This window comes from Labrus mixtus, chromosome 9 (assembly GCF_963584025.1).
Source record: "Labrus mixtus chromosome 9, fLabMix1.1, whole genome shotgun sequence".
In the NCBI taxonomy this organism is placed as follows: Eukaryota; Metazoa; Chordata; class Actinopteri; order Labriformes; family Labridae; genus Labrus; species Labrus mixtus.
The window spans coordinates 4,085,001-4,112,601 of record NC_083620.1 but is presented as its reverse complement, the minus strand read 5'-3'; the positions used below and the strand labels follow the sequence as shown (position 1 = coordinate 4,112,601).

The window sequence follows — 27,601 nt, the reverse complement described above, 5'->3', positions numbered from 1 at the left end:
GCAGCGCTGGATCGGCCCACCGTGGACACTAATGACGTGGGAGCCAACATGGCGGAGCTGTTGCACAAATAACTCTTACTACTTTCAGAGACGATTATTCTATATAGTAGCCTATATCAAATTGTATATATATATATATATAGATATAGATTGTATCAAATGTATAATTGTAAACATACTGTATCAAACTGTATAGATATAGGATTGTATAAATATATAAATGTAAATATAGTACATCAAATTGTACAAATAGATATGTATATATAGATATATGGATTGTATAAATATATAAATTATAAAAAATCATAGTATATCAAGTTGTATATATGTATGGAAAATCATTGGATTGTAAATATCAAATATAGTATCATAAATAGAGTATAGCAAATTGTATATTGATAGATTGTATATATAGAGAGATTATAAGGAACACAGGAAGTTAATTTAATTTAATAAATATGAATTATTGAGCTGTGGAAAAGGTGTAGGATTAAATAAGTTTTATACTTCTTCCTACTCCTTTCCTATCCTATCAATTGAATATATGTAATTTGCTTTTTCTTTTTTTGTGAAATAATTTTAACATTGTTTTTTTGTTTATTGTATTTTCTTTCTTTTCATTTTGTTTTGTATTTTTGATATGTTTGATTTTATTTGATATGTCTGAAATAAATTTAATCAATCAATCAATCAATCAATCAATCAATCAACTCTCCTTGTTTTTATTAATCTATAAGTGCCAACTACATACAAACGACCTTCATGTGCCTCTTCTTTAACTACATTTCTCCTGTGTTGAAGAAGAGGTGGTTGTAACCTGCGACGAAGCAGTTAATCAATAACTCATAATAAAAATACACAATAATAGATGTATTATTATTATTATTATTAGTAGTAGTAGTAGTAGTAGTAGTATTGGGTATTAAGTTAGTGTATGACAAGTGGTTTAAACATTTAAAGAAAACACACTTTAAAATTATAATTTAGTAATAATAATTCTAGGCCTAATTAAAGATATCCTCAATTACGTTCTAATGGATCAAATCAAATAATGCAAACGGATAACTTTTAATCTACTTTTATTGAGTCACAATGACGTCAAGCAAAAATGTTTTAAATGTATAAGATAGAACACTATTGCACTATATATATACACTATTTAGAATTTATTACTGTAAATATTATTTATCTTATTTTACCTTATTTTGGTTTTATTGCACCGTGGGACAGAGACAAACGCAATTTCGATTCCATTGTATGTCTGGCATATTTTGAAATTGACAATAAAGTTGACTTTGACTTGACTTTGAGAATCCGAATGAATATCATTAAAAAAAGTATTTAACCTTTACATTACATTTGTCACTTATACTCTGTGCCAGGCATTATTTAGTTGCGTCAAACAGTATTTGCATTTACCAGTGTTGCCAAAGATTATAATTGCCTATGATCCTCAATACACCTACAATAAAAAAGCTTATCCATTTTTAATTCAAACATTGATTATGGACTCAAGGTTAGGTTAGACAACACAAAACATAAAAACAGCACGATAGGCCTACATAAAATATTCACAAAGGCACATTCAAAGTTCAGAATGTATAGGGCTATAGGTAACTGTAATCTGAAAAGAGGCATTTGTATGAATGAGCAGTTCTTTAGTTTGTCTGATGTAGGAAAGGACCAAAATGATTAAAGAATCAAGTCTGCAAATACATTTATACACAGGTTTGTTAATACAGCTTGGAGAGTATTCATTATTGCTGTTTCAAACATCTCACTTGCACTGCACCATCTCTCATTTGTGTTATTTTCAAAACATCGCTATGGGCTGGGCTCTTTGTAGCCCTGCATGCTTGCTTTCTTATAGTTTGTCCATAAGTGTGCAGAAGTGTACAAGAGGCTTTAAACAGACACATCTGAACACAAAGTAAACCTGCACTCAAGGATGCCTGCTTGTTCATACATATTGCAGCATTGCCTGTAATCATCATCAGTCATTTTTTCTGTGATGAAATGACCACAATATTGGACTTTAAAGATCTCAAGATTTCTGTTTGCCAACTTAAAAACAGGAACGTTCAGTGTCTGTCCCTGCTTTCCTGGTGCGACAGATCGACAAAGCACTCTTGCTGGCATTATATTTGATATCTTGTTCAGCACTATATAAACAGAACATACAGTGGCCTCTAATAATATTAAGCCTTAGCCTACTTGTAGTTATTTTAGACTGTTTTCACTGATGCTCAACACACACTGTTTCTTTTTAATTGTTTTATATGTTTTTTTCCCCCCTACAATTGTTCTAAATACGTTTTTGGTTACTACTTAGTATTTCATTGATGTTTTATATTATAAAAAATCTTGAGAAAAAACACAATATGTAGTTATTTAAACAGAGATTGGAGGCTTAGGGAGAACATTACCCTCTATGTCGGGTCAGAAGGGAGGATTAATTGGATGAGTTCAACTTTCTTTCTTAATATAGCTGAGAAAAAAATGTGATGTTTAGTGTGATATCTAATTCAACTGTTCAGCTTTTTTTTTTTTTTTAAATCAGTTTTGTATTTCTTGACTTGGAATGAAAATTAAAAAAAAGTATTTCCCACAGTTTCTGGAGAAAAATTACACATCTGGCATTTTTCCCGAAAGCGTAAACTGACAGAAGGAACAAGGAAACGACCTCTAGCCGGTGCAATGACATCACGAGTTCAGCCTTCATTCATAGTGGAGCTGCATGAGAGGAGGGCTGTGACTGTTTTCAACGCGATCTTTTCTTTTTAATGGCGTCTGTGTTGCGGAATACTCGCTATTGATTCGTGCAATATCGACAGAGCAAAACGTGTCAGCGACATGTCTGAAGGAGCAAGTTCTCAGGTGAGTTTTACTAGTATAGCCCCGATGTAATGTGGTTAGCAGTATGCATGAAGCTGTACCAGTGCTCACATGGGAGGTAACTGCGACGTTTCCGCATTCACCCTTGTTTGGAGCGCTATGATTGGTCAATCTTTGTGTTCGTCTCATTACTCTGTTCTCCTATTGGACGATTGGAAAGATATGACGCTTCTGTCAAACTTACAGCAAAGGCAAATTTTACAGTTACAATAAAGGGTTTCTTTGAAATAGTATCGCTTCAACAACATAGTTTAGAGACGTAAATCAACTTGATTAAATTGATACCTTTAAAGTCAAAGAAAAAACGTTACTTCGAGCTAAACAAGAGTCTTGTGTCTCCGTTCAGGTCAACTTCGCAACCAGAATTATTTGGCAGTAACGCCTTTAAATCCAAGAGCTATGAAAGTTTATCATAATGTGTTTTGTTTGCTCAACTTTCTTCACGCCGAATGTAAGACACCGAGATAATTATAACTGGGAAACTGTATTAAATATGTTGGAGGACGTTGTGAGTTTGCGCCAAGAAGACAAACATTTAATTCATAGATTTCTAAATGCAGTTCTGACACAGACATGAGAAAGAGAACAAATGAGAATTTTTGGACAAGAAAATCGTGTCTATGAAACACAGTGACCACTTATAAGAGAGAGGGTGAAAGTAACTATATAGCCCACAGGAACCTGATAGGCCTACATAAAGAAAATAAACAAATTAAACTAAGTGAACCATATACACCTCTCAGACAGCCCCCCCCCCCTGCTGTCTAAAAACAATAATGCTATATTTTTATTGGCTCATTGATTTAAATTGTCCAAGTATGTATCAGTTTTTGGTATTTATGAGACGTTTCTATTTAATTTCCCCGTAACAAGCCTGCAGCCTCTCTTACATGGCCGTTGAACTATAAATGTCTCATGACCCTGGTGAGGCTCAGGAGGAACAGAGTGTCATCCTTGAATCCCCAGATGGGGCAGCTCGGTCCCGAGATTGAGCTTGTGTCCTTGAGAAAAACACTAAACTGATACAGTGTTTGTGTGTGAGCGGCAGAATTGTAAAGCACTCTCTCTGTTAAGGTCTCAAAGCTCCTCATGAGTCAAAAACTACAGTTTGTTCTGAGCAAGTTTAATTCACAGTTATTGTTGTCAGGACTGAAAGAGATGGGGGGTTTATTTGTGGATGTTGAGATGTGATCTTTGATTAAAAAAAAAAGTTCACAGAAACAATACAGATAAATGTGCTTTAAATGTTGTTTCTTCAGATTTCCGTCTCACTTTGTTGCAGCTTGTTTGATTTCCGTGGTTGAACATTCAGTAATAACGTTTTAGAGGAGAAATTCTTCTAACCACTGACCGTTCTGAGTACCAAAAACCCTGGGACCACCCCTCCCTGCCTTTTATAACGGACTCCATGAATTGGCACGTTTATCTTTTGGAGCCAGAGATATCTTTGGGTGGAGGTCCTGGAGGAGGAGGGTGGGGGGGTAATCCGTTAGAAAAAGAGCACTGTTCAGTATCTTGAGTCTACATGACCTCAGCACATCTCCTTACCAAGAAGCAGCAGGCAGACAGAGGACACAATAGCAGGCACAGTGCCCTCACTCAGTGCAGACACTCAGGGTTATGGAGGAAGGACCTTACAAGTACATCAGGGTGAGGCGAGCAGAGAAAACCCCTCTAAACTATTAACAGAGGAGGACGTTTGTGTTTCAGGGCGATTAAAGGACATCAGTAAGAAAATCTGAGTGAAAATCTCCTCTTTTGTCTGATTTCTCTTTTTTGTCTCGGCAGGACGGGAATGGAAAGGTCAGTCGAGTCGTCCGTATCGGGACCCGCCAGAGCCAGGTACAGTACTACTTTCACTCCAATCACAAGCTTACCTTTAACTCTGCTTTTAAAAAGTTTTTAGATATTCAGACAGTTCGGCTTCTTCATTTTTACAGATTTCAATATTTCTGATTGAATTGAATTGTGAGAGTAGGGATGTCTCCATACCAGATTTTTACAGTTTTATATAATTCTAGTAAATATGGAAACCCTGTTTTAATACCACAGCATCATAAATAGAAGTCCCAAAACCTAATATTGAGTAACTCTTTTTTTTTTAATAACCAAAAAATATAGACAAACTCCTGCAGGAAATGTTGCCAACCTATTTGTGTATTTGACACAGTTCTCTCTCTTTCTTCAGCTTTGTGTTAAAATACGACTCAGAAGTTATTTTAAAACTTCTTAACAATATAAGCCATCATTAGTAAAGCACATGTGTCATTTAAAAAAACAGTATGAACATTTTGACAACCTTCCTTCAGTGTGACGGTTAAACATGAATTATGGAGAGCTGCAGCATTTAGTTGACTGAAGGAAAATCAATCATTGAATTGTTTCAGTAATTTGTGAAATATTTTCTAAATCCAGATTCTTGAAAATAAAGATTTGTTGCTTTTTGTCTTCTTGAGTTTTGACTGTTGGTTTAAAGACGTCACTTTGGGCTCTGGGAAGCTGTGATGTCATTTTATAACTTTCAGACTAAAAGAAGAATCACTTGATTTGTATAAATAATCAGCAGATTTATAATCAGAGGAAATGACACGTTGAGCCTCCGTGCTGGTTCAGATAGCGCAGAGCGGGACGTCTGAGGCTCCTCTAAGAGAGAGAATTGTTTTCCCTCCGCTCTGTCTGACAGGCTCTGCTGTGTTTTGAATCTAACTATCAGAACAGATAAAGTGAAGCTCCTCTGTGTTCTTCTCTTCCAGTTGGCTCGCATCCAGACTGACAGCGTGGCCGCCACGTTAAAAGAGCTGTACAGTGACGTCCACCTGGAAATAGGTGAGAATCACATCAGAGGAACCTGCACAGGCGTTTAAGCTGCATCAACATTTTCTTTGACTGTATGTTGAGCCGTCATCACGGCCTGATAACTGGACCAATACGAGCCGATGACGGAGATATCAGTATCAGCATCCATGTTCTGTTATGTGCCCATATAAGGGCGTTGTTTTTAATGTAGTCATATGTTGAAGAGAAGAAGAATTCATTGATTCTAAGTTTACCCTGTTTCATAGCAGCGTTGTGTTGAAATGCAGTGTGGTTTATATAGTTTGTGTTATCACCTGAATATCCTCCTCTGTGTCCTCTTTCTTTCAGTCGGCATGACAACAATCGGAGACAAAATCCTGGACACAGCTTTATCAAAGGTCATGACGACCAGAAATCAAAGTCCACTTTAAGAACACATGAAAACATCGACCAACATTTTTTTTTAAAACTCACATGCTTCAGTCTCAGTTCATGCTCACGTATGGATCAGAGTCAGATTTGAGTTTGATGTTGGATAAATGTAACAACATGTTTGTTTGTTGTTTTTTCAGATTGGAGAGAAGAGTTTGTTCACCAAAGAGTTGGAGAACGCTCTGGAGAAGAACGAGTGAGTGTTAACAGAGTCATCTGTGACTGACAGCACGCAGGCTTCACACAACTGAACCGTTAAACCTCTTCAACAACCTCAATGTAAAACTTCTCGTGTGTCCTTCAGGGTCGACCTGGTTGTTCACTCCCTCAAAGACCTTCCCACCACTCTGCCTCCAGGGTTCACCATCGGGGCCGTGCTGAAGTGAGTCTCTCACATGTAGTGTTCAGTATGTCTCCATTCAACATGTGAGCGCTGCTTTAAAGGAGAAATACATCATGTAATAACAGCAGCTGTGGGACATTTTAAAGCTACAATATGTCACTTTTTCAACTTAAAGTAGAAGTTTCAAAGGTCGATTTAATCGTGCAATAACTTTCAAAAGGGAGAGTTGCGTCTCTCACATGTCCACAGAGGGTCTCGGTCGACCGTTTTCAGCACTATGTATCTTTGGAAGCGTGCTGCAGTTCTCTTGTGGGAGGTGATTCAGTGTTTGTTGTGGTTGTCTTTCTAATCAGTGATGTTTGCTTGCTGCCACTTCTAGGAGAGAAAACCCCCATGATGCAGTGGTGCTTCACCCTAAACATAAAGGGAAAACTCTGGAGACTCTGTCAGAACACAGGTACAGTGGAATCGTCTCCTCAGCCAGTTGTGTTTGTTGTTCTCTCTCTGGTCATTAGTGACGACAGCTTGACTTCCTTCATTGTGTTTGTGCAGCGTGATCGGCACCAGCTCCCTGCGCCGCGCTGCTCAGCTGAAGAAGAGATTCCCCCACCTGGACTTCAAAGATATTGTATCTTTCAAAAGACTCTGTGGTGTCAGTCAGAACCTGATCAGAGCAGGAAACTTTTGATCTACATGTTTAAGAAGCTTTCAGGGGGAGGTGCTAACTGGTCAGAATGAATATTTGTCCCTCAGCTGTTTTCCTGAGCGTTTTGTTTTTTAGCGTGGGAACCTGAACACGCGTCTGAAGAAGCTGGATGAGAAGGACGACTTTGCCGCCATCATCCTGGCTGCTGCCGGTCTGCGGAGGATGGGCTGGGAGAACCGGATCAGCCAGGTATGAACACTTGGTGATGGTCTGAAGTGGTCCCTGTGAAGTCTGCAGGTAACATGTCTCATGTAACATCTCATCTTTTCCTCTGCTAGATCCTGATGCCTGAAGACTGTATGTACGCTGTTGGACAGGTATGAGTACAAGTGTTTATACCATGGCCTGGGTGAATACTCGATTCTGATAGGCTGCAGGGTGTTACAGGGTAATATTTTCTGACAGTCAGACATCTTGTAAGTTTAGAATGAACGTGTTGGCTACAGATCAGCCTGTTTCTAAACTGATTCAACACTGCATCATCCTCTAAATGCCACAAGATGGCGCTACAAGCTGGAAAAACATCATAAATCTGAACATAGAGACTTTGTATTACATCAGAGGTTTAAAAAGTTTGCCAATAGGGGGCGGCAGAATCAACACAAACCAAAAGTCTTGACCTTGATTCGGGGTCGATGACCTGCCTGGTTAGCTCTCTAATAGGAGCTAGGCTGACTAGAAATTCCTCTTGTTGCCATGTTGTTGCCAAGATCCTTTCATTCACTGGATTACTGAACATGTTTCTCTTGAATAGAACCTTATGTGATGGTAATGACTGTTTCAGGTATTAGTCACATCCCATTTGTTACCAGGGAAAAAGTTTTGGTTGCAAAACGCATGAAAACATGTTGTAATGGTACTAAATGTTTCTATGGTAATGTTTTATGAGTGTTATCACTAACTCTGAGATCTTGAAGGTCAAAATATTTGTGTGTGTGTGTTGACTTATCCCTCATATATGTGTGTGTTGTCAGGGGGCTCTTGCGGTGGAGGTCCGAGCCCGAGATGAAGACCTCCTGGAGATGGTGTCAGTCCTCCATGATCCTGACACTGTGCTGCGCTGCATAGCTGAGAGAGCCTTCCTCAGACGCCTGGTACACACACACACACACACACACACACACACACACACACACACACACACACACACACACACACACACACACACACACACAGTTTGTGTAGGAGGATGCTCATATAGACTCCTTTCAGTAGAGGGTTTAGTGATTCCTCTTTACAAAAACACAACAAAAAATGAGAAAATAAATTTGGAATAAAGATTCACATTCAAGTAGCTAAGGCTGAAAAAAACATCCACACTACAAACATACATTACAAACGTGTGTCCTAGTCTCTTAGCATCTAAGTGGATTCAAAATGAGCATTTCAATATTTAGAGGAGTAGGCTTGATGAAATACAGAATCAGAGTGGAGCAAGAAACTTTAAAGACATGATGTGGGGACCTCTTATTTAAACTTGTTGAAAAGGAGTATAATACTTGACCTTTGAAATGATGATTAGCAGTTCGCTAAAGACGCTGAAATAAGATTAAGTAGTGAAATGTTTCACTTCTAATTCTGTTATCACAGCAGTTCTGTCGCTTTGGGAAATCCCACCGCTGTGTCCCCTGACTGCATGCATGCTCACACTTCCTGTTTACATGTGATCACACACACACACACACACACACACACTCAGTTATTTGAACACAGTTTGAATATTATGACTGTGTGTCTTTGTAGGAGGGGGGTTGCAGTGTTCCAGTAGCTGTACACACTGAGTTGAAGGACTCCCAGGTGAGCGTGCTCCACAAACACCACACTGCACAGTCAGCATTTTCCCACCTTCATAAAAATGTAAATTCAGTCCCATGGATATGGGGAGAATGTCCCTCCTCTGACTTCCTCCATCACAGCTGTCTTACATGTTTGTTTTCATTGAGTGTGAATGATTCCCGCTCCTGCTCGTCCGGCCAGCACAGATCTGAGATGAGTGTGAGGTCAGAGTCTCATAAATTCAGACTCAGGCCACATTGCTAAAGATTCGACCTGTATCTAATTTAAGACCGCTTATGAAGGTGGTATGAATCTGATTATTAAAGATCAGATCCAGTGTGACTTGGGCTGCTCAAATCACATCTGATTCAAATATGAGCAACAGTATGTGATTATAGTCACTTTGGCTGCAGTGTGAAGTGTGATGTAGCCTCTGTAAGTTGAAATTCCTGCTCATTATTTTTGCTCCTGAGCTCAGACACTTTGATTTTTTTCCTCCCAGCTCTACCTGACGGGGGCCGTGTACAGTCTGGACGGATCAGACAGTCTGAAGGAAACCATGCAGACGAGCATCACTGCTGCTGGAAAGGTAACAGCTGAGTGCAAAGTGTAGAGACCCCAAGAAACATGTGACATGTGTTCACTCTGTAGCCAAACTGTTGACCCATAACGTGTGTGACAGAGTCTGGAGGGGGTGGACGAGCGGCTCCAGCGAGTGGGAGTCACAGCGACCAAGATCTCGGGTGAAGCCCAGGACCGGGCTGAGCGGCTGGGGACAGACTTGGCCAACTTACTGCTGAGCAAAGGAGCCAAAGAGATCCTGACTGTAGCCAGGCAGCTCAACGACGCCAGATAATCCTGCACGAGCTGGGGGGCGGGCCATTGGATGAGTGGGCGTGTCTTGAGGAGGAAGAGGGGGCATGTCTGTCTCAGCATCATGTTGAATAAACTCCACAGTTTATTTTTTCTATCACATGTTTGACGTTTATGAAGAGAACGCTGACTTCCTGACTTGTGAGCTCTGCAGGTAAAGGTTTAGGATTTTAATCTCGACTTTGACCAAAGCTGCGCTCAGTGTGGTTCACTGCTGCTCAAACGACTGAGTCTGTAGCGCTCAGGCTCTTTGTTCCCGCCTGTTCTTACATAGAGAACCTTCTCCTGAGCCATGAAGCCTTACTGGGATTATCAGAGAGAAACACCAAACTGCCTTCAATCACACAGCTGTTAAAGAATCCTCACTCTCTGATAACCTGCTGGTTAAATCTGTCTGATGTTTTTAGTCAAATCTCTGTATCATTAAGGAATGCTGTTAAAAATCTGCATCCTTAAATATTTATCGTCTGTTTCCTTTAGACTTTATGCTGAGTCAGAGAAGCTAAAGCCCTGTTTTTTAAGTTGTCCTGATGTATCCCAGGCTGTAACTTATATAAATGTAGACAACATGACTCAGCATTTTGTTATTTTATAAGTGTAGGTAAACGATGCAGTGCAAATAAATAATTCAACCACAGGCACATAACTGTTTGTGAAGAAACAAGATAAATGCATACAGACTGATTAAATAAAGAGATCTTATTCATGACTCATAAATACCCTCACGCTGCCAACCTGCATTTACTTCAAGGCCCACCAGGGGGCTGCATCCCACACTTTGGGAACCATTGGTGACAGAGTTGTAATAAAAATCATAATAAATGAAAGATACAGTATGTTTATGGTTGTGTTGTCTGTATTTTGGTTTCTGGTTCTGCTGTGTTGCAATGGGCATTCAGCTTCAGTATTTTAAACACAGTGGGTGATCTAACACCCTGACCAATCAGAGCCATTCAGCACTGCAGGGGCTGCATGCCCTATTGTCAAAAGTCCCTGGACCTTTAAAAAGTACATAACCCCTAGCAGGGTCTTTTTTAGGGGTAGTTCTTTTACCCCAGAACTACATTTCTACCCTGGTAGATTTGGTGTAAACGCACGTAGTTCCTCAAAAAGACTGTGGTTCTGGGGGATAGTTCCTCCTTAAGACAACAAGTTCTTTTACGAACATTTGACAAACGAAGACCACGAGAAGCACAGTGGCGAGCTGAAAACGAACGGAGCTGCAACCAGAGTAATGGCTGGTGTAGTTTTTTTAAAGGCGTGTGTGTCGGCAGGTGCTGTCCTCTGATTGGTTAATTGCTTCAACAGCAGAAGCAGCACAGGTGGATGAAATCAGGCCTGGAGGATGCACTCACCAACACGCACACAAACATTTTCATTTTAACCTTGTAACACCTACAGCAGCATATTGACATGAGAAATAGACATCTCTGTTTCTATGAAGAATATAAAACCTGCTCTGTTTTTTTGAAGTAACGGGATACCAGTACCTCAAGATCCCACTAGAAGCTCATTACAGCGACACCATAAGTCCTTACATGATTGCAGACCCCTTCTTGACCTTGATAGGAGCACGCTGTTCAGGCTCCTTCATGTGTCCACTTAACACAGATGGCTTTCTGAGACTTTTGTCAATGATGTCATCCTCCAATAAGACATCTACTTGAGTGTTGTTGTCCACAAAGAGAGAGCTTCACTCATTCATCTTAATTTGTTTTGGATGTCATCTTTTGTTCAAAACCAGCACTGCACATTCCTGGACTTTGGAAGTCCTCCTGAGTCCATCTAATGCAGGACTAATAAACGACATGGCACCAGCTGTGATCACACCTCAAGCTGACCTCAGGCCTTGCTAATCAACAATAGTACACAGTAAACATCCCACCTGAGAGATGAAGGTATGTCGGTTTTATTGCTTTGTAGAAAAAAATATTTTATTTCATGTCGAGTCAGAACAAAAGCAAACTGCAAATAAACATTGTTACCCACAAATCACACGACGATATGTTCCTTTCTTTTCCTCTGGATCTTGAGGAGTATTCAAAATATAGAGCTGTTTACAAAGGACAGCTTTTTTTCTTTTTCAATGCTGAAAACACAACAGAAGATAAATTACAAACTACCATAAGTGTACATGAAGCCTACTACATCTTACAAGACAAATCAACAGATTTCAAAAGACGTAACTTTAAATTGACTGATGCACACAGTGTTGCTGTTTATGTTCAGAAAATAAACACATCAGTTGTGGCTGTTTGTGTTCACACATGCAGCTCAGCACAAACATTTTGTGACATTTTCAGGAGTTTTTTTGCGTGTGTGAAAAGGGCTTGACCCACCAAAAACAAACAAATACCCTCATCCAAACATTCTTATTACTTTAGTAAACATTTTCCCCTAAAGAGTTTATGACTGAAAGCAGTGATTCCAAACCTTATTTCCTTTGCTCCTAATTTCATCACAGAAAATTGTAGTCATCTGATTTTGGATGGGCCCAGGTCAAATGGAATTCCCCTTCTCATAGCTATAATTTCTTATAAACTATTTTCTAAACTTTCTAAAGAACATTGACACACGCAAATAAAACATGCTGCCCTTATTGCCAAATGCAAAAATAATGATCAATAAAATAAACATTCCTGATTCTTTTGTGTGCTTTGGATGGTAAAAACCAATACATCATATTTTTAACAAAGCCCTCCTTTTTGACGACCTTAATGGTTTAATATCTGTTTATGTTGAAAGCAGGGAGGGAGAAAGTTATTGTTGATGGGCGAGCTACATCGACTTAGAGAGAGAGCAGTTTATGAGCTCATGTCAACACATATGGTCTATATGTACTTTTAAGACAAAATATAGAAATTAAGACGAGGCAGCCTTTGTCTTCCCTACGATAAGTTCTAGGAATCGTCAGTCTAAGCAAATGTTTTTACTGCTAGGCTGTAAAAACATTTCATGCCTCTAAACGCAACTCTCTCACAAGCGGTGTCAGTCACTGTGGACGAGATGTATGAGGTGACGGGAGACTTCAATTATTTTGTGATTATATACTGACATTAACCAGGGTTAAAGTTAAAGGAGCAATCTGCTGCTCAGCACAGTAATATGATGTGCAAGCTAAGCGCGCCTAGCTAGTTTTACAAGCTTTTGTACTGGGTATCGTAAAAATGGCCTGATTTGACTGGTCACGACTTCACATATGATAGAAATCAAATTATACTCTTCACATTTTTTTCAAGCGGAAACTGCTATTTTAGATGTTAAATTGCATTCCAATATGAATCTATAAAAGCATAAGTAAGGAACGTCTCTTCTCTCAGTCATTAGGGTGAGCAGACAGTACAAGTGGGTCGGCCCAGGCCCTTAGAGCCCGCCCATAACACCGTGCCTGCTGACAATCAAACAGACATTCAATATTACACTTTTCAAGGCTGCATAATACGTTCATGTCTTGACTGCAGTCAACACCTGAGATACCGAGCATAAATAAACTCTTGCATGCGGTAAGAAGATAATATCCTTTTTTTACAATATATTTTCTTAAAACATATGAAAAGGAAAATGCAGCAGGAAGACGTTTCTCAAAGTATTTACAGCTACTTTGAACCCTTGAACAGTTATTACACACACACTTCAAAATATGCTGGAGCTACTGTATGATTGTCTATAGTGCAGGTTGTGCTGTTAAAAGTTGCTGCCTTTTTATTAGTACAGACACTACATGGACGCCTTTCAGGTTCATTCCCATCTTGCACCGTTGAGAAGACACTGCTGTATACTGGATGTGCTACTAGAGACGTTATGTAGGGTCACATTATATTCGGGGGGTCTGATGAGTCCGTGCTGTAGACAAATGTGTTTCTCACTTAAACCCTCAGGAGGAGCAAGCAAGACAAAGGATGCCCTGTCATGATTTGATCCTGGTCAGGAGCCCTGAAGTTTCAGCTGAAGGTCAAAGTAAACTTATTTAAATATGCATTTGTTTTCCCCCCTGTAAATGTCTTCCTTTGACCCGCCCTTTGAGCTGTGATTTTCATATAAGGTTAAAGTTTAAACACACAACTATGGTATCAAATGTAACATCAGATGTTAACATTTACTGAATATTTAAACCACAGACTATAGATAGGCTGGATGACCCTGATGCATGAAATCATACAATGTACTACCGGATTAAGTGAACTAACAGTGAAAATGAACTTACATTTTGAATTAAAAATAAAACCTGATTCTTCACAGCATGGAACTAAAATATTGCTTTTTTTTATGCTTTACATTTTAAATCACTTCTGTGTCACGAGATACAGCAGTCCTTCTCACTTCGTTATACATTCAAGTATTTAAAACTTCTCACATAACGCACTCTGCACACGCTTTAAAAACATGCTTATTTCACAAACTGTGAGACCGGGATGATCATTTACCAGCTTTCAAAGCAGATGACACCCAAACTGACATGTCTCTTATTCTGGAACAAAAAAAGATTGTAATAAAATTTGAGTGAGAACATTTTGCTGAATGTTGGAAACCAGCCTCGGTATCAGGGATTCGATCTGTTGGCTGAGTCTCCGCTCCTCGTCCTCAGACAGGAAGTCTCTCAGAGAGGATCCAGTGGTCCAAAAACTTGTCTCTGTGAGAGTACAGTTATTCAGGCTGGGCGGACCAGGCGGGTGTCATTCTTGCAGAAGTGTCTCTCTCCAGTCAAAGCTGTGGTTAGGTCCATGTGTGAGGGGGAGGATGGGAGGGTCCACTAACTGCCACACCCCCGTGTCTCCCTGCTCCTCACAGGAGCAGAAGCCTAGGTACGGGATCTGAGGATCACAAACAGAATTCAGTGTTAAAGGAATCCAGTGTGTGTCCACCAGAGGCTGGCAGGAAACATGCCCTGTATTTTACAGCCTAGCACAAAAAAAGAATAAGTTCCAGACCAGGGCCTGTACTATACGATGAGTTCAACATAACATGGTTATATTTGGGTTATCTCGCTACACTTAGTGAGATACACCCTGACAAGAGATCAAGTTAAACGGTCACATGAGCTGGTTATCGACCTGATGAATCGACCAAGAGTTTCTGTGAGTGTGCCCCATAAAAGGGGCGGAGTTAGCTTCATTTAACACAATCATGAACAAGTCTGCCGTCAGTAGATCATCATACTTCACAAACTGTGAGCAAACTATGATATTTGAAAAAATTGAAGAAATAAAACACACAATTCAGAATAAAATAAAAAAAACAGCTGCATTCACAAAATGCAGGAAGAACTGGCAGAAAAAAAGAAAAAAATCATTTGGGAAACAAAAGGTGTTTGTCGGTCTCTCTACCCCCCTCTCCCCCTCTTTTCTGATCATCTTACAGACCTTTGTGATCAAATGATCTGATTGGTCCTGACTGTGAAGCAAGCTATGTGCACATCTGGATTCTTTAAGGAACCCAGATGTGCACATAGCTTGCTTCACAGTCAGGTCCAATGACCAATGACCAATTCTTTAAGGAACCCAGATGTGATTTGAGTGACTGATTTATCTGGAGGAGGAATATTCAAGGATATCATTCCAAAAATATTGACCCATTTTTAAATATTCTCTCTCAGTGATGACTAATAATCCAGTTGAAGTGTGTGGTGGGGGTCTGTATCTGCACACACTCTGGTCTCTGTCTGTATTTTCAGATCTTCTCATCATGTTGTTGTGTTTGTGTCAGTCAGTGTGCAGGACTGAATAGAAACATATTGATCAGGTAACATCAGCGCCTGTCTCCTGTGTTGGTCACTAACATAACTTGTTCACCTTAATGAGACGCCAGAAGGACTTTGCATAACATTGGTGTCTTCTGACCTTGAATTTGAACTGCCTGTCTGTGTTGTCTCTTTTTAGCTGCAGGTGTGACTGGACGCAGCGTGCAGCTGATATTTACAAAAACTAGCACCTTGAACATTTGTGCGGAGCTGCAGACATATTTTATTTGTTCTTTAGAACAGATATTTAAAAAATCAGACAATAACTTTGATTTCTTTGATTTCTTCTTTCTTTCACAGCTTTATTTACATGATTCTCTGCTTGCTTGCTTATCTTTGTCTAAATGTCCTGCGTTACTCTCTCTCTTGCCACAGTGGGCATGTGGAGAGGAACTACAACCAGATGGACATAACTGCGGATGGATAACATAATAAGAGACTGACAAAAGAGAAACAAAAGTCAGACGGACTATATTTAGAAAAGGAGAGGCAGTGAACAGACCTTTCGAACTACTTGGATGAAGTCCTTGGGGTTCTGTGGGCTGTGTCCCTGCAGCTGGCGTGTGCAGGCCTCCAAGGAAGACGCGTGGGCTACAATCAGCACATTGTTTCCTACGCAGAGAGCGAGAACCCCCGGCAGGATGCAACATCAGCACAGAGCAAACACACCAGCAAGTAAAAACAAAGAGTTAAAAGTTTGCCTACACAGGTCTCACAAAGCTCCTGCAGATGCTCGGGGAGCTCTGCGCTCAGTTTCTTACCCGTGTTTTTGCAGTCTGACAGGATGTCTTTGGTCACTTGGTAGCTGCGGCTCATGTAGGTCTCATAGGGCTCTGACACAGTGAGCTTACTGACTGGGATTACAGGTCTGTGTGGACATAAACACCAGCCAGGACTTTGAATAAACTGTGTTTGTTTTTTCTGTGACAGCAATTTGGATGGAGACGGTCATGTCAGTGACCGACATCTACAAAACATGAAAAAATATAAACAATGCTGAAACGATGAACTGAATTGGTTTTGTATTGAAAGAAGCTGCCAGGGCAAAAATAGCGTTATTGGACACAAGCCCTAAAAAATGAATGCAACATTTCTGTCGAGAAATTTTGTTGGACAATTGACCTTTTGTCAAGCCCCGCCCTCCTTAGTTACTGTAACTCAATTAGATAAAATCTCTTGTAGCTTGACTCCGTCCAATTAGTAAAAACAATTGAAAACGCCCTGCGAGAAGACTTTGATTTGTTTTCATTTGATTTGATTATTTTCTAAACTAAAGCCCCAGTTAAATAATATGATATGGAAGATACAGCAGGGTGTATGAAGATAACTTGAAATCTCTAAAAAATTTGGTAAATGTCTAATGCTAGTTAGCACCTGTTAGCTGTCCTACCGCAGCTGCTATCTGTCTCTCCTGCATTAGCTTACCTCTGGACTCCATCAGTGAACATGGAGCATGGTGTCTGAAATATCCTCTAAATGTCAGAAACAGATCTATTCATTGTGTATGGCAAGCAGCCACTTCCCTGCACAAAGTGTGCTAGGACTTTTATACTTAACTAAACACATTAAATCTAAAAAACATTCACATAACTCCTAACAATCTTTAAGATAAAAGCAAACCTCATTGGGACAATTTGAGGATGACTCCTGCATTTCTACGATTGGCCCTGATTATAGTTGAAAGAATTTCATTTTATGAAGAGTGTTTTTGCATACCTGTATGACGTGTCCACACTAAAGTGCGCTGCAGCCAGGTCAGCGGGAGGTATCCATGCAGGTAGCGAGTTCCCAGAAACCCACTTGGTCCATTCAAAAAGCCCCGGTTCCACTCGCACCTTCAGCTTACCGTCCTGCTGCAGGCCTGTGTCCACAAACACAACTTATTACAGCTCAGATGTTCAAAGTTTTATAAACAAATTGGTAAATCTATGACCTCCATCACATCCCCAGCTCACAACATTTTCCCCCAGGAGCTTCATTTTCTACATTTCAGAACTGACTGGTAAAACTTAAAGAGGAGAGATTAAATGTTGGAAAATCAAACATCAGTGAAATCTTCTTCTTCTTCTTCGTACCTTTCAGGATGTTTTGTGCCGTCTGAACACACCGCAGGGAGGGAGAGCAGTACACAAAGTCTATCACTGTGTTACTCTCTAGCAGGGCCTCTCCTGGAAAAACACATGTTGATTACAGGTTTAAATACATACAGTATATATTCAAATTCAAATAACTTTATTTATCCGTTAGGAACTTCATTTGTGTAAAAGAGCATCAGTGCGCATACAGCTAGACACAAAAACAACAACAGAAACACACACATACAAGTGGCTCTATTAAGAGCATGATAAATAGGTCATTGTTATAAGCGGTTAAAAGAGTGGTGTTAAAAATAAATAAGAAATAGATCATTTGTTCATGAGCCTGATGGATGTGGGAGCATATATAGATATGTATTTATATATTACATGCAAACAGGAGTGATTCAGATCCATACTGATGACGTACCTACTAGTCGGGCCTGCGTGGATCCAAACACAGTGATGGGAGCGTCCATGTCATAATCTCTCTGTCCGCCCCACAGCGGCAAACTGGACGGCATGTTCAGATTGGAACGGACATATCTACCTGCAGGACAACAAAAACACATGTTTGCTGCTTTGTACTAAAAAGTGGGGCACAGAAACAAATATTCAGCATTTAAGAACTTTTGAACCTTGTTATGATTCGAGTAAATATGTGTCACCTTCCTGCCGGGGTGTGTGGAGTTTAAGGTGTGTGTATTCATACAGTAGTTGCGGTTACTCTCATCCTTCAATCTAAGTATTATTCTATAACATAAAAGATTTGAATTGACTGAGATTTTATTGTTTTAAACACAGTATCCTCCTAAAGTTGCTCGAGCATGTCTCACCTTTACTGTCGGAGCAGAGGGACAGCCAGTGTTTACCAAAGACCACGTCCATCCTCTCGCCGTGCCGACAGACAAAAAGCGTCCTCTTGGGCTGCCGAGAGTGACTCCCGGTGATCCGCAGAACCTGCTGGTGATAAAAGGTACTGTCATTGACTTTGTGAAGATGTGCACAGCTGATTGCAGAACTTGAATGTGTTACAATCGCAGAAGTACCTGCATGGGATGACAGATGAGACTGAGGGTGGGAGTGTCTCCGGGACTCGTGTTGTCAGGGCGCCGGCCGTCCAGAAGCCCATCAAACATCCCTCTGTCCTTGCTGGTCCTGTCACTGGGTCCACAGCTGAAGAAGGAGTGGGAGCTGAGGAGGACACGCTTCAGTCAGGGACACTCTCGTCATAGATTTAATCGTTTATTATTATTATTATTCTTTTTTTTAAAAAAACTTTCATTCACCAAAACGTGCATACACACGCTCACACAATAAAAAAAAGAGAGATACAAACAAGAGGGGAACTGTGGTATGGTACAGTTTTGCGAGCAGATTTAGACAAAAACAAACAAACAAACAAAACAAAAGGAAAAGGGTCAGTAAATAAAATGAATGAATTAGAAAGAGGGACATACAAAGTAAATGAGCAAACAGGACAAAGAAAAACATGGGGACAGTTTAGTAACAAAATGATGTCAAATAAAACTGGTGGGATAGGTTGTACACATGGTGACGATTTTTGGTGTTATTTGTTTGTTTTTGTTTTGTTTTTCACTTTGTATGGTGCTAACATGATGATTGCTGAATACAGACTGTTTGTAAATTATATGAAAATTGTTGTGCTGATTTCCTTTCTCCTCCTCGTTTGCACGATGCTGTGGCATCAACTCACCTGCATCAAAATGGTGGTGAGAATTGTGGAGTGTATTTTGTTGAATTCTGTGAGGTGGTTTTTGAGTGTGGCTGATTGTTGTTCCATTGATATCTGTTGTGTAAGGAGGTCTAACCATTGTGATGTGCTGATCTTTTTCCTACTTCTACAGTTTAGCAGTATTGTTTTCTTGGTGATAGTTAGAGCTAAAAGTAGGGGTTTATCGTTTATTATTGACAATTGGAAATAGAGTTGTGCTTTCAACTGATGCCTGTGATGTGAAGATGCTGCCAGGTTAGCTAAGCAGCTTGCTATGGCTTTCCAGGGTGGGCAATATAGACCCCACCCCCCTTAGTCTGTCTTTCATATTTAACAGTGAGATAACCCAAACATACCCTGAGTTCGTTGCACTCGTTCCGCAGTACAGGCTTCTGGTGTTTGACCTGTATTCTTTAATCTGTTTGTTTTGTTTAGGTAGGTGACAGCACCTTTTATATCTGTGTGAGGTGCTCTGCTCACCCGTGGAAGACCCAGGTGTCGGACTCATCGGCCAAGCTGACGTAGTTCTCGGGCAGCAGACCGGACAGTCCCGATGCCAGCGAGGTCCCGTTCACCCAGCCCTCACTGGTGCTGCCCTGATCCATCGGAGACATGAAGACAAAATCGCCCGGAACCAGCTCCAGCTCGTCCTCGTTCTGAGGTATGTAGGGGTACATCACACGCAAGGTCTGCAGAGACACAACAGGGAGGGGGGGGGGGGGGGGGGTTTCACTGGAGCGGTCCAAACGATTGGTCAACAAGAGAAATACACATAATGTTTCTCTTCTTCATATCTATGATGATAAGATGGGGGAGACAAACAGGGATGTCTGCTGTTGCCATGGTGATTTCAAACACTGTCTGACAGTTTACACAGGTGTAAGTATCCAAAAGCTGAGAAGCATGATTAGTTTTGAATCTTAGATACCTCATGGTTTGCAAAACGAATGTCCCGGGAGAAAAGAACCGCCAGCCAATCACAGCCCAGCTTGACCTCGATGCCCTTGGCCAGTTTCTCCAGAGATGGGAGGTGATTGGTGGGGAAGTTGTAGGCCAGGGTTACATGGAGCTGCTTCTTGTGAGGCTCCACATGGACTTCTGGCAGAGAAGGATGATTTTTTTTTTTAGATTTGCAAAGTACAGCATATCACACCCCATACCAACGATTAAATCAAATGAAAGTCAACTTTTGTTAACTGCACATGATAAGGAAGTTACAGAAGGGAAAAAAAACAGCATGAAAGCATCAGAGAAAAGTCAAATCTGCCTCTCTACCATGAAACAGAAATGTGGCAGAGCATTAGCGCTAACAGCACGGCTCTAATCGGATTTGGCTCTTAGCAGCATGAAACACTGTTTGGCAGTTAGTCTCATGTGTTTAAAAAAGGATTTGAGTGACACCGTAATAACCAAACATGACCTTCATCCCGACCCGTCTTTTTCCTAGCCGCTGCTTGGTACACCAAACATTACACAGTGAATAACTGCAGCGTGCTGCCCACCTGCCTTCCTGACGGCTTCTGTGGCAAAGTCGGCGGCAAACTGCTTGAGGACGTCGGCCACCTGCTCCTCCACGAACAGGCCGATGAAGTTGGAGGACGTGTAGAGCTCCAGAGGTAGAGGGCTTGGAAATCGACCCCGCCACTGCTGGACGGCGGCCTGGAGGGCTTCGCATAAGGCTTCTACTTTGTGGTCTGCACACTGAGTGAGACGAGGGAATAAAGAGTAGAGTTAAATATATATTCCACTACTTTAAAGTCTGTGAAAAGCAAAATCAGAAATAAGTTTCTAAACAGACAAAATCTGTTGGAAATAAGTAGCTGTAAAGATGTTAAAACAGAGCACTATGTTTGACTGAATTATGGATGTAGACGGGGGGGGGGTCATAGCATAATCCCTCTAAGATAAAAAAGGCACTAATCGCTTTATCGTCTTTTGTTTTCTCGCTCGATCTACAAGTTTCAACATTACAGTCTACAGTTTGGCACGGTAGCTATGCCTTCTGGATTCTTGTATTTTCGGTTTTTCAAGACAATTTGACATTTGGCGGGGGCGTATCTGTACTGCAAATGGGCGGGGCTTGTCACATACAACGGACACGCCCACAGCATCCATGAGCAGAGATTTCTGCTTAATTTAAATCAAGGTTGAAGACTCACCTGTTTACAGTTGCCTTTATTTAAAGAAGTTATCTCAATACCTTTAACTATTTAACACTGCACTGCACTGTAACTCTTACTCTTTTATTTTGAAACTGTCTTGTTGTATTTTAGCTTCTGGTTTTTGCTGTTTTATTTTTTTTTTATCTGTTTTTGGTTTTTAATTGTTTTTTTATGATTTAATTTAAAGGCCCATCTTGGGACAGCCATTGCAAAATAGATTAGCTATGAATGCTGTGATGGTCTTCTGTTGTATAACACTTAAAATCACCACATTAAGTACTTTACACAAACGTAATGCTGTCTTATAACTCAAAGCCTAATCGACTTATAAGTAAATAAAGTTTGGTAATTGCAATGAAAATTTCCAAGATTTTCTGAAAACTCTTAAGTTTCCATGAAAGTTCTCTTTCAGCTCTCCTTTAGTGCATGTCCAAAGAATCCTATTAGTGCATGTATGTGTATATCCACACATGCGTGTGTGTTTGTGTGGCATGTCTCAACAACGGAGTGAAACACTGAATTTCCCTTATGGGATTAATAAAGGATGTCTTCTCATTCTCCCTTAAAAATTCCCCAAGGTTTCTGAAAGTTTTCATTGAACATTCTTAAAGGTTTCCATCAAGAAATCCTGGACACTTCTATTGAAATTCCTGAAAGTTTTCCGGAATAATTTTCAGAAAAATTTCATAAAATTCCACAAAGTTTTAAAAATGTAAAATGAAAATGTAAGAATCTCATATTTGTCTAAAAAAACCAAACAAACCAGATAAGATCGCTTTGATAAGAAAATGTTCTTCATCACATTTATGGTATTGACTCTGCCCTTTAACCATCGAGGTGTTAATTAATCGAAGACGTCAGCTGTTCAGCTCTGCACTCACCATGAAGAACTGGCAGAGGGTTATGTGGGGGAAGATGTTGTGGGCTTTGTTTTTGCCGCACGTGACCCGGCTCTGCTGCCAGAAGTGGGAGAGCTGGTTCTGAAGGGGTCCGCTGGGTCGCAGGTAGAGGACGAACTCTCGGGGCAGAGGATCGTCCAGGAACGGATCGTCCACGTGGGAAAACAACCTGCAGAGGGACAGAGGTGGACAGGAGAGAATCGTGCTGTGAGGAGTCTGAACATGATGACTTTTTCATTATTTCTGATTATGTTCCACAGCTCACGGGACATTCTGTGAAAACATTTGTGACTCAAAAAAGGCGTAAAGTTCTCTGCAGAGGAGAGATTGCAACTTAATAGGTCTTAACCAGTAGATAAAGAATACATTTAAAGGTCACATTTTATGCAAAATACACTTTATTATGGTTTCCTTTTGCCTGCTGCACTTTCAAGAAAATGTGTGCTCAAACAGTCCGTTTAGAGATTTTCCCTTCATGACATCACAAAGGGCAGTAACCCCTCCCCCTGGTGGGTGACACTCCCACAGCTAGGTGTTTGTTCCGCCCTCTGAGTCTCAACATAAACAAGAGGGCATGGTGCGAGAAAGCCCTAGCCACCCAAGAGGCCCCCTTCCAGAGAGGGGCGTGGTCAGACACAGCTCATTTACATATTTAAAGGTACAGACACAGAAACAGCCTGTTCTGACCAGGGCTGAAATAGAGGGGTTTATAGACATGATCAAATACAGGATCAGAGTGGATTTAGAACAAGAAACTTCACAGACATGTTTTGAGGAGCTCTGAGACTTATTTAAATGGTTGAAAAGGAGGATTATATGTGACCTTTAAAGATCGATTAATATTCCAATTAAAAGAAAAACGAGAGAAGCTTTCTTTGAATAAATAAGGTAAATTAATTAAAATATGTTTTCTGGATTCTAACAACACACAATCTACTGACTGTAAAAGAGCTTTATTTGATCACTTTTCTACAACAGGGGGCAGTATAACCCTCATTTTCTTTACACATTTGAAGTTTTCACTCACCAGTCACACGCTGCCTGCACGCTGCGACCTCCTGTCGACACCAGAGCTTTCAGTCTGTGAGAGAGCAGAAAAAGAAATAATCATAATTAAAAAATGATGAAACAGTCAGTGACTCATCCGTATCTTAAAGTGTGTGCAGCTGCTGTGTGTAAATACAGCAAAGTGAATTCTCTGACAGAGTGGAGGAGCACTGATTCAGTTTTCAGTAAGTTAGTTTGCATCCTCAGGAGATTTCTAGGGGATAAAAGGAGCGCTGTTTATGCACCTTTTCAGAAAGTGTGAAACAGCTACAGTGACGGCTTTAAAGGAAAAGAAGAAGAATGTGAAAAAGTTGTTGACTGGACTGAACAGAAGCACCTCAGGAGTCAGGTACTAACAACGCTGTGGAAAAATAAATCTGGTGAATTATTCAGAGTTTTCCCGGCTGGAGTGAATATCGCAACAGAAATTCAGCAACTTGGACTGAAAAACAAAATAATGTCAAATGAAAATGACTTCCTTTCAGAAGATGTGAGTGTACTTTCAGTCTCTGTTCACATCAGAGTAAAAGGAGTTTTTATTCACTTCAGTATCTTAACGTTTGTTGATGTCATTAATTTAATTCTTTGTACGGATGCCCTATATGACCTGCAGGTCGGTGGAAAATGTCTCATCATAGTGTAAAATAAATGTACTGCAGCGTCTCAGTGAAAAGAAAGACATTATGTAGTTGCCATGGAGATTGCATTATGAATATGACAATTCAGTCTTTTGAAAGATATTTTTTCAAAAGTTTTTCACAGTTTGGTTCAGGCCTGACCAGCACCTAACCCTACCCCACCCCCCCCCCCAAAAAAAAAACAACTAAAAAAACATGTATGTTTGCGTTCACACATGCAGCTCACCCTGAAAATTTCAGGAAGCATTCAGATGTTTTGTGTATGTGTGAAAACATCCTCTCACTGATCTCACACACCATCAACATCCAGTGACACACACATCCGCTTAATGAACAGTGTGTTTGTGTGTGTGTTCTACAGTGTACATTGTTAAAGCTCACACGAGAAAAAAAGATTCTGTAGATTACAGTAAACATGTTATTAACAGATATATATTCAGTGTTTGTGAAGTTGATGTTCAGATACTGTTACTGAAACGATGCAGCTTTTCATATTACAGTCTGTTGATCTCACATTTTTAAAAGCATTTTCTAAATAAAAAGAGAGTTCAGGTTTATTACCTGATGTTTTATTATTATTTTAAATGTATCAATGTGTTTACAGTGAAGACTATTGAGGATGTGGCACATTTTGAAGAATCATGGAGATAATTTTAAAAAGTATTGCTGTTAAAATGTTCAGTTTGAGGACGCTGGTGGCACCGTGGTTAGTGCACGCTCCCCATGTATGGAGGCTGTGGTCCTCCAAGCGGGCCGCTTTTGAGTCATTGCTATTTGAGGAGGAGGACAGTTAGAATATAAATATCTTTTTTTTTTTTTGACGATCTGTAAAATGATCTACAACACTATACTCTATGACAGTGGTTCTCAAACTATGGTACGTGTAGATATATTATATTCTGTTAATGTAGACCTACATCAACATATATTCTGTTATTTATTGGAGTTCAGCACACAATCTGCAGCAAGCAGCTGTACATCTACATTTTTAAAACAGAGCCAGGAGAAGCTTCAGTTTTGATGCATGTACGGACAGTGGACCTTATCGCTCCCCCTCTATCTCTCTCTCCGTAGCTCTGAATCTGATGTGATTCTGCTCTCTTTTGCTGTCTTAACACTCCGTAGGAGTCGAGAGGGATTTTTTAAAAAAAGGCAGTTTTGCTATGTAGAATGCAGAGATTTATAATAAAGCGGCTCTGTTTGCACCGAGCCTGCGGAGCGCACACCTGCACTCTCACGCGCTCTCTCAGGCATGCAGCAATTTTATGAATAAATGAAAAATTAAATGAGAACAGGTCGGAAATATACTTGGGCCCAGGTATCGTGTTTGTGTGGGAAACACTGGAGACTAAATATTTCCAAACAGGTTGTTGTTTTAGCACTAGCCCTTAGTAGGCCTACAGTGTGGCTGCCAGCAGTCAATAATAAATAATATTCTTTTTATGAATGAATTTGCCTCTTGTGTGAAATGTGTGTAGAAATAGGCCTACAGTGTATTTTAATGTCTACCATAATGGTGGTACTTGGAGAGCCAAATATTTTCAGAGGTGGTACGCAGTCTAAAAAGTTTGAGAACCACTGATCTATGACAACCAAATCATTCACTCAGGCTGACTTATGATAACAACAAAATGACTCCTGTTCTCCAATTAAACATTAACAATCTGGATGATGATGTAAAGAGAATATTTAAATGTTTATTTTTTTCCGTTTCAGTCTAAAGGTCACAGTGGATCTCTACATTCATGTCTCAATCAGGAACTGAGAGCTCCAACATTGAGTAACCCACAGTTTGGTTCACAGAGCGCGTGAGCAGAACAGCACGGATCACAAGTCAGAGGAAGCGTTGGTTCCCCAGTGCTCACTCAGCGCGGTGAGTCCACACACACACACACACACACACACACACACACACACACACACACACACACACACACACACACACACACACACACACACACACACACACACACACACACACACACACACACACACACACACACACACACACACACACACACACACACACACACACACACACAGTTTGTGTAGGAGGATGCTCATATAGACTCCTTTCAGTAGAGGGTTTAGTGATTCCTCTTTACAAAAACACAACAAAAAATGAGAAAATAAATTTGGAATAAAGATTCACATTCAAGTAGCTAAGGCTGAAAAAAACAAAAAAACATCCACACTACAAACATACATTACAAACGTGTGTCCTAGTCTCTTAGCATCTAAGTGGATTCAAAATGAGCATTTCAATATTTAGAGGAGTAGGCTTGATGAAATACAGAATCAGAGTGGAGCAAGAAACTTTAAAGACATGATGTGGGGACCTCTTATTTAAACTTGTTGAAAAGGAGTATAATACTTGACCTTTGAAATGATGATTAGCAGTTCGCTAAAGACGCTGAAATAAGATTAAGTAGTGAAATGTTTCACTTCTAATTCTGTTATCACATCAGGTGATCAGTGTAGGAGGAGGCTTATTGATGATGAGTAGAAGTATCACAAACATCCTAAAAAAAGACAGCATGAGCAGCAAGAAGCAGCTGCAAGGAAATATTGAAACGAAGGTATGAGAAGCTTTGAGGTTTGACATAAGAATTGCAGCTCAATCGGCGCCTTTACAGGAGGCTCTGTGCAGGATGTATAAATTATATAACCATAGATATATCTAGTTGGCCTGCCCAGGTATCGCCTATGTGTGGGAAACACTGATGTGTTTGTATTCAACTGTTACCATCCTGTCTACAGGCTGTGGCTAAATGGCTACATTGGAGAGGCTAATTTACTGCATGCTTGTTGAGACAGGTTTGTAAGGGTTCAATATCATGAAGCTGATTTGAAGAGCGACAAGAAAGTAGAAAACTTTTTGGTGTAAGATGGATTTATTATGTAATGAATAATGTCTGCAGGGATGTACACTCTGCTTCTTCTTCTGTCATTCTCTCTTTTTTTTTCTCTTCTTCGCTTCATCCGTCATCTTCTGTTTCTCAGCATCATTGTTTCAAATGGTACAGAGACGGGCTAACTGGCTGCTATGTGTGAACTAGTGCCTTAAAGTCGTATACACACCTCTCGAGCTGCCAAAGTTACATAGTGCCGAGTGACGCCATTCTCCTCGTCGAAAGTTATCATGCTTTTGGATCCCCTTTAAAAACTACAGTGGTGGAAAGGTTACAGATTGTTGCTTTGAGACTTTTTTTGTACGGCTACTTTGAACACTAAAAACTGCTGCTTCTATTTTGAAAATTCCCTCACTCCTTGTTCATCAAAACATTTCAACTTTCTTTTCAAAGCTGCTGCAAAAATCAGATGTTTAAGGGCACAACAATCACATGAAAGCAGTGAACTCCAGGGAGGGACTGGCCGAGGAAGAGAAGAAAGACACAGCAATTTCTCTTTAATTCTTGTGTTCCCTCCCTCACCTCAGCACCACCCGGAGGCTCGGCTGATAAAGCATAAAAGAAGGAACAGCAGA

General features: G+C 40.3%; 2 protein-coding genes across 4 annotated transcripts in view; one reads left to right on the top strand and one right to left on the bottom strand.

Annotated features, from left to right (window-relative positions):
* Positions 1-2,697: 2,697 nt before the first annotated feature.
* On the top strand, positions 2,698-10,657 carry LOC132980091 (porphobilinogen deaminase-like). Of its 2 annotated transcripts, none has more exons than XM_061046009.1 (14): positions 2,698-2,877; positions 4,684-4,737; positions 5,649-5,721; positions 6,040-6,089; positions 6,264-6,319; positions 6,428-6,505; positions 6,846-6,923; positions 7,019-7,094; positions 7,248-7,361; positions 7,451-7,489; positions 8,147-8,266; positions 8,916-8,969; positions 9,451-9,537; positions 9,631-10,657. In XM_061046009.1, exons 1-14 carry the CDS (start codon positions 2,854-2,856, stop codon positions 9,802-9,804), a joined length of 1,077 nt encoding a protein of 358 aa, XP_060901992.1. In that variant the 5' UTR covers positions 2,698-2,853; the 3' UTR covers positions 9,805-10,657. The 2 variants fall into 2 exon arrangements, with proteins under 2 accessions (XP_060901992.1, XP_060901991.1); XM_061046008.1 differs by lacking the exon at positions 2,698-2,877 and adding an exon at positions 4,386-4,545.
* A 3,219-nt stretch (positions 10,658-13,876) lies between these two features.
* ubash3bb (ubiquitin associated and SH3 domain containing Bb) overlaps positions 13,877-27,601 on the bottom strand; it is a 27,557-nt gene continuing 13,832 nt past the window's right edge. The window contains exons 2-14 of one of the 2 annotated variants that reach the window (XM_061046007.1): positions 23,457-23,510; positions 22,412-22,598; positions 20,871-21,069; positions 20,297-20,466; positions 19,849-20,057; positions 18,683-18,827; positions 18,470-18,593; positions 18,064-18,183; positions 17,634-17,726; positions 17,275-17,419; positions 16,320-16,426; positions 16,061-16,170; positions 13,877-14,632 (exon numbers count right to left, since the gene is read on the bottom strand). In XM_061046007.1, the coding sequence (XP_060901990.1) occupies positions 14,495-14,632; positions 16,061-16,170; positions 16,320-16,426; positions 17,275-17,419; positions 17,634-17,726; positions 18,064-18,183; positions 18,470-18,593; positions 18,683-18,827; positions 19,849-20,057; positions 20,297-20,466; positions 20,871-21,069; positions 22,412-22,598; positions 23,457-23,510 (1,801 nt within the window). In that variant the 3' untranslated portion in view covers positions 13,877-14,494. Of the gene's footprint in view, positions 14,633-16,060; positions 16,171-16,319; positions 16,427-17,274; positions 17,420-17,633; positions 17,727-18,063; positions 18,184-18,469; positions 18,597-18,682; positions 18,828-19,848; positions 20,058-20,296; positions 20,467-20,870; positions 21,070-22,411; positions 22,599-23,456; positions 23,511-27,601 lie in introns of both variants that reach the window. The other variant, XM_061046006.1, reaches the window with a different exon arrangement.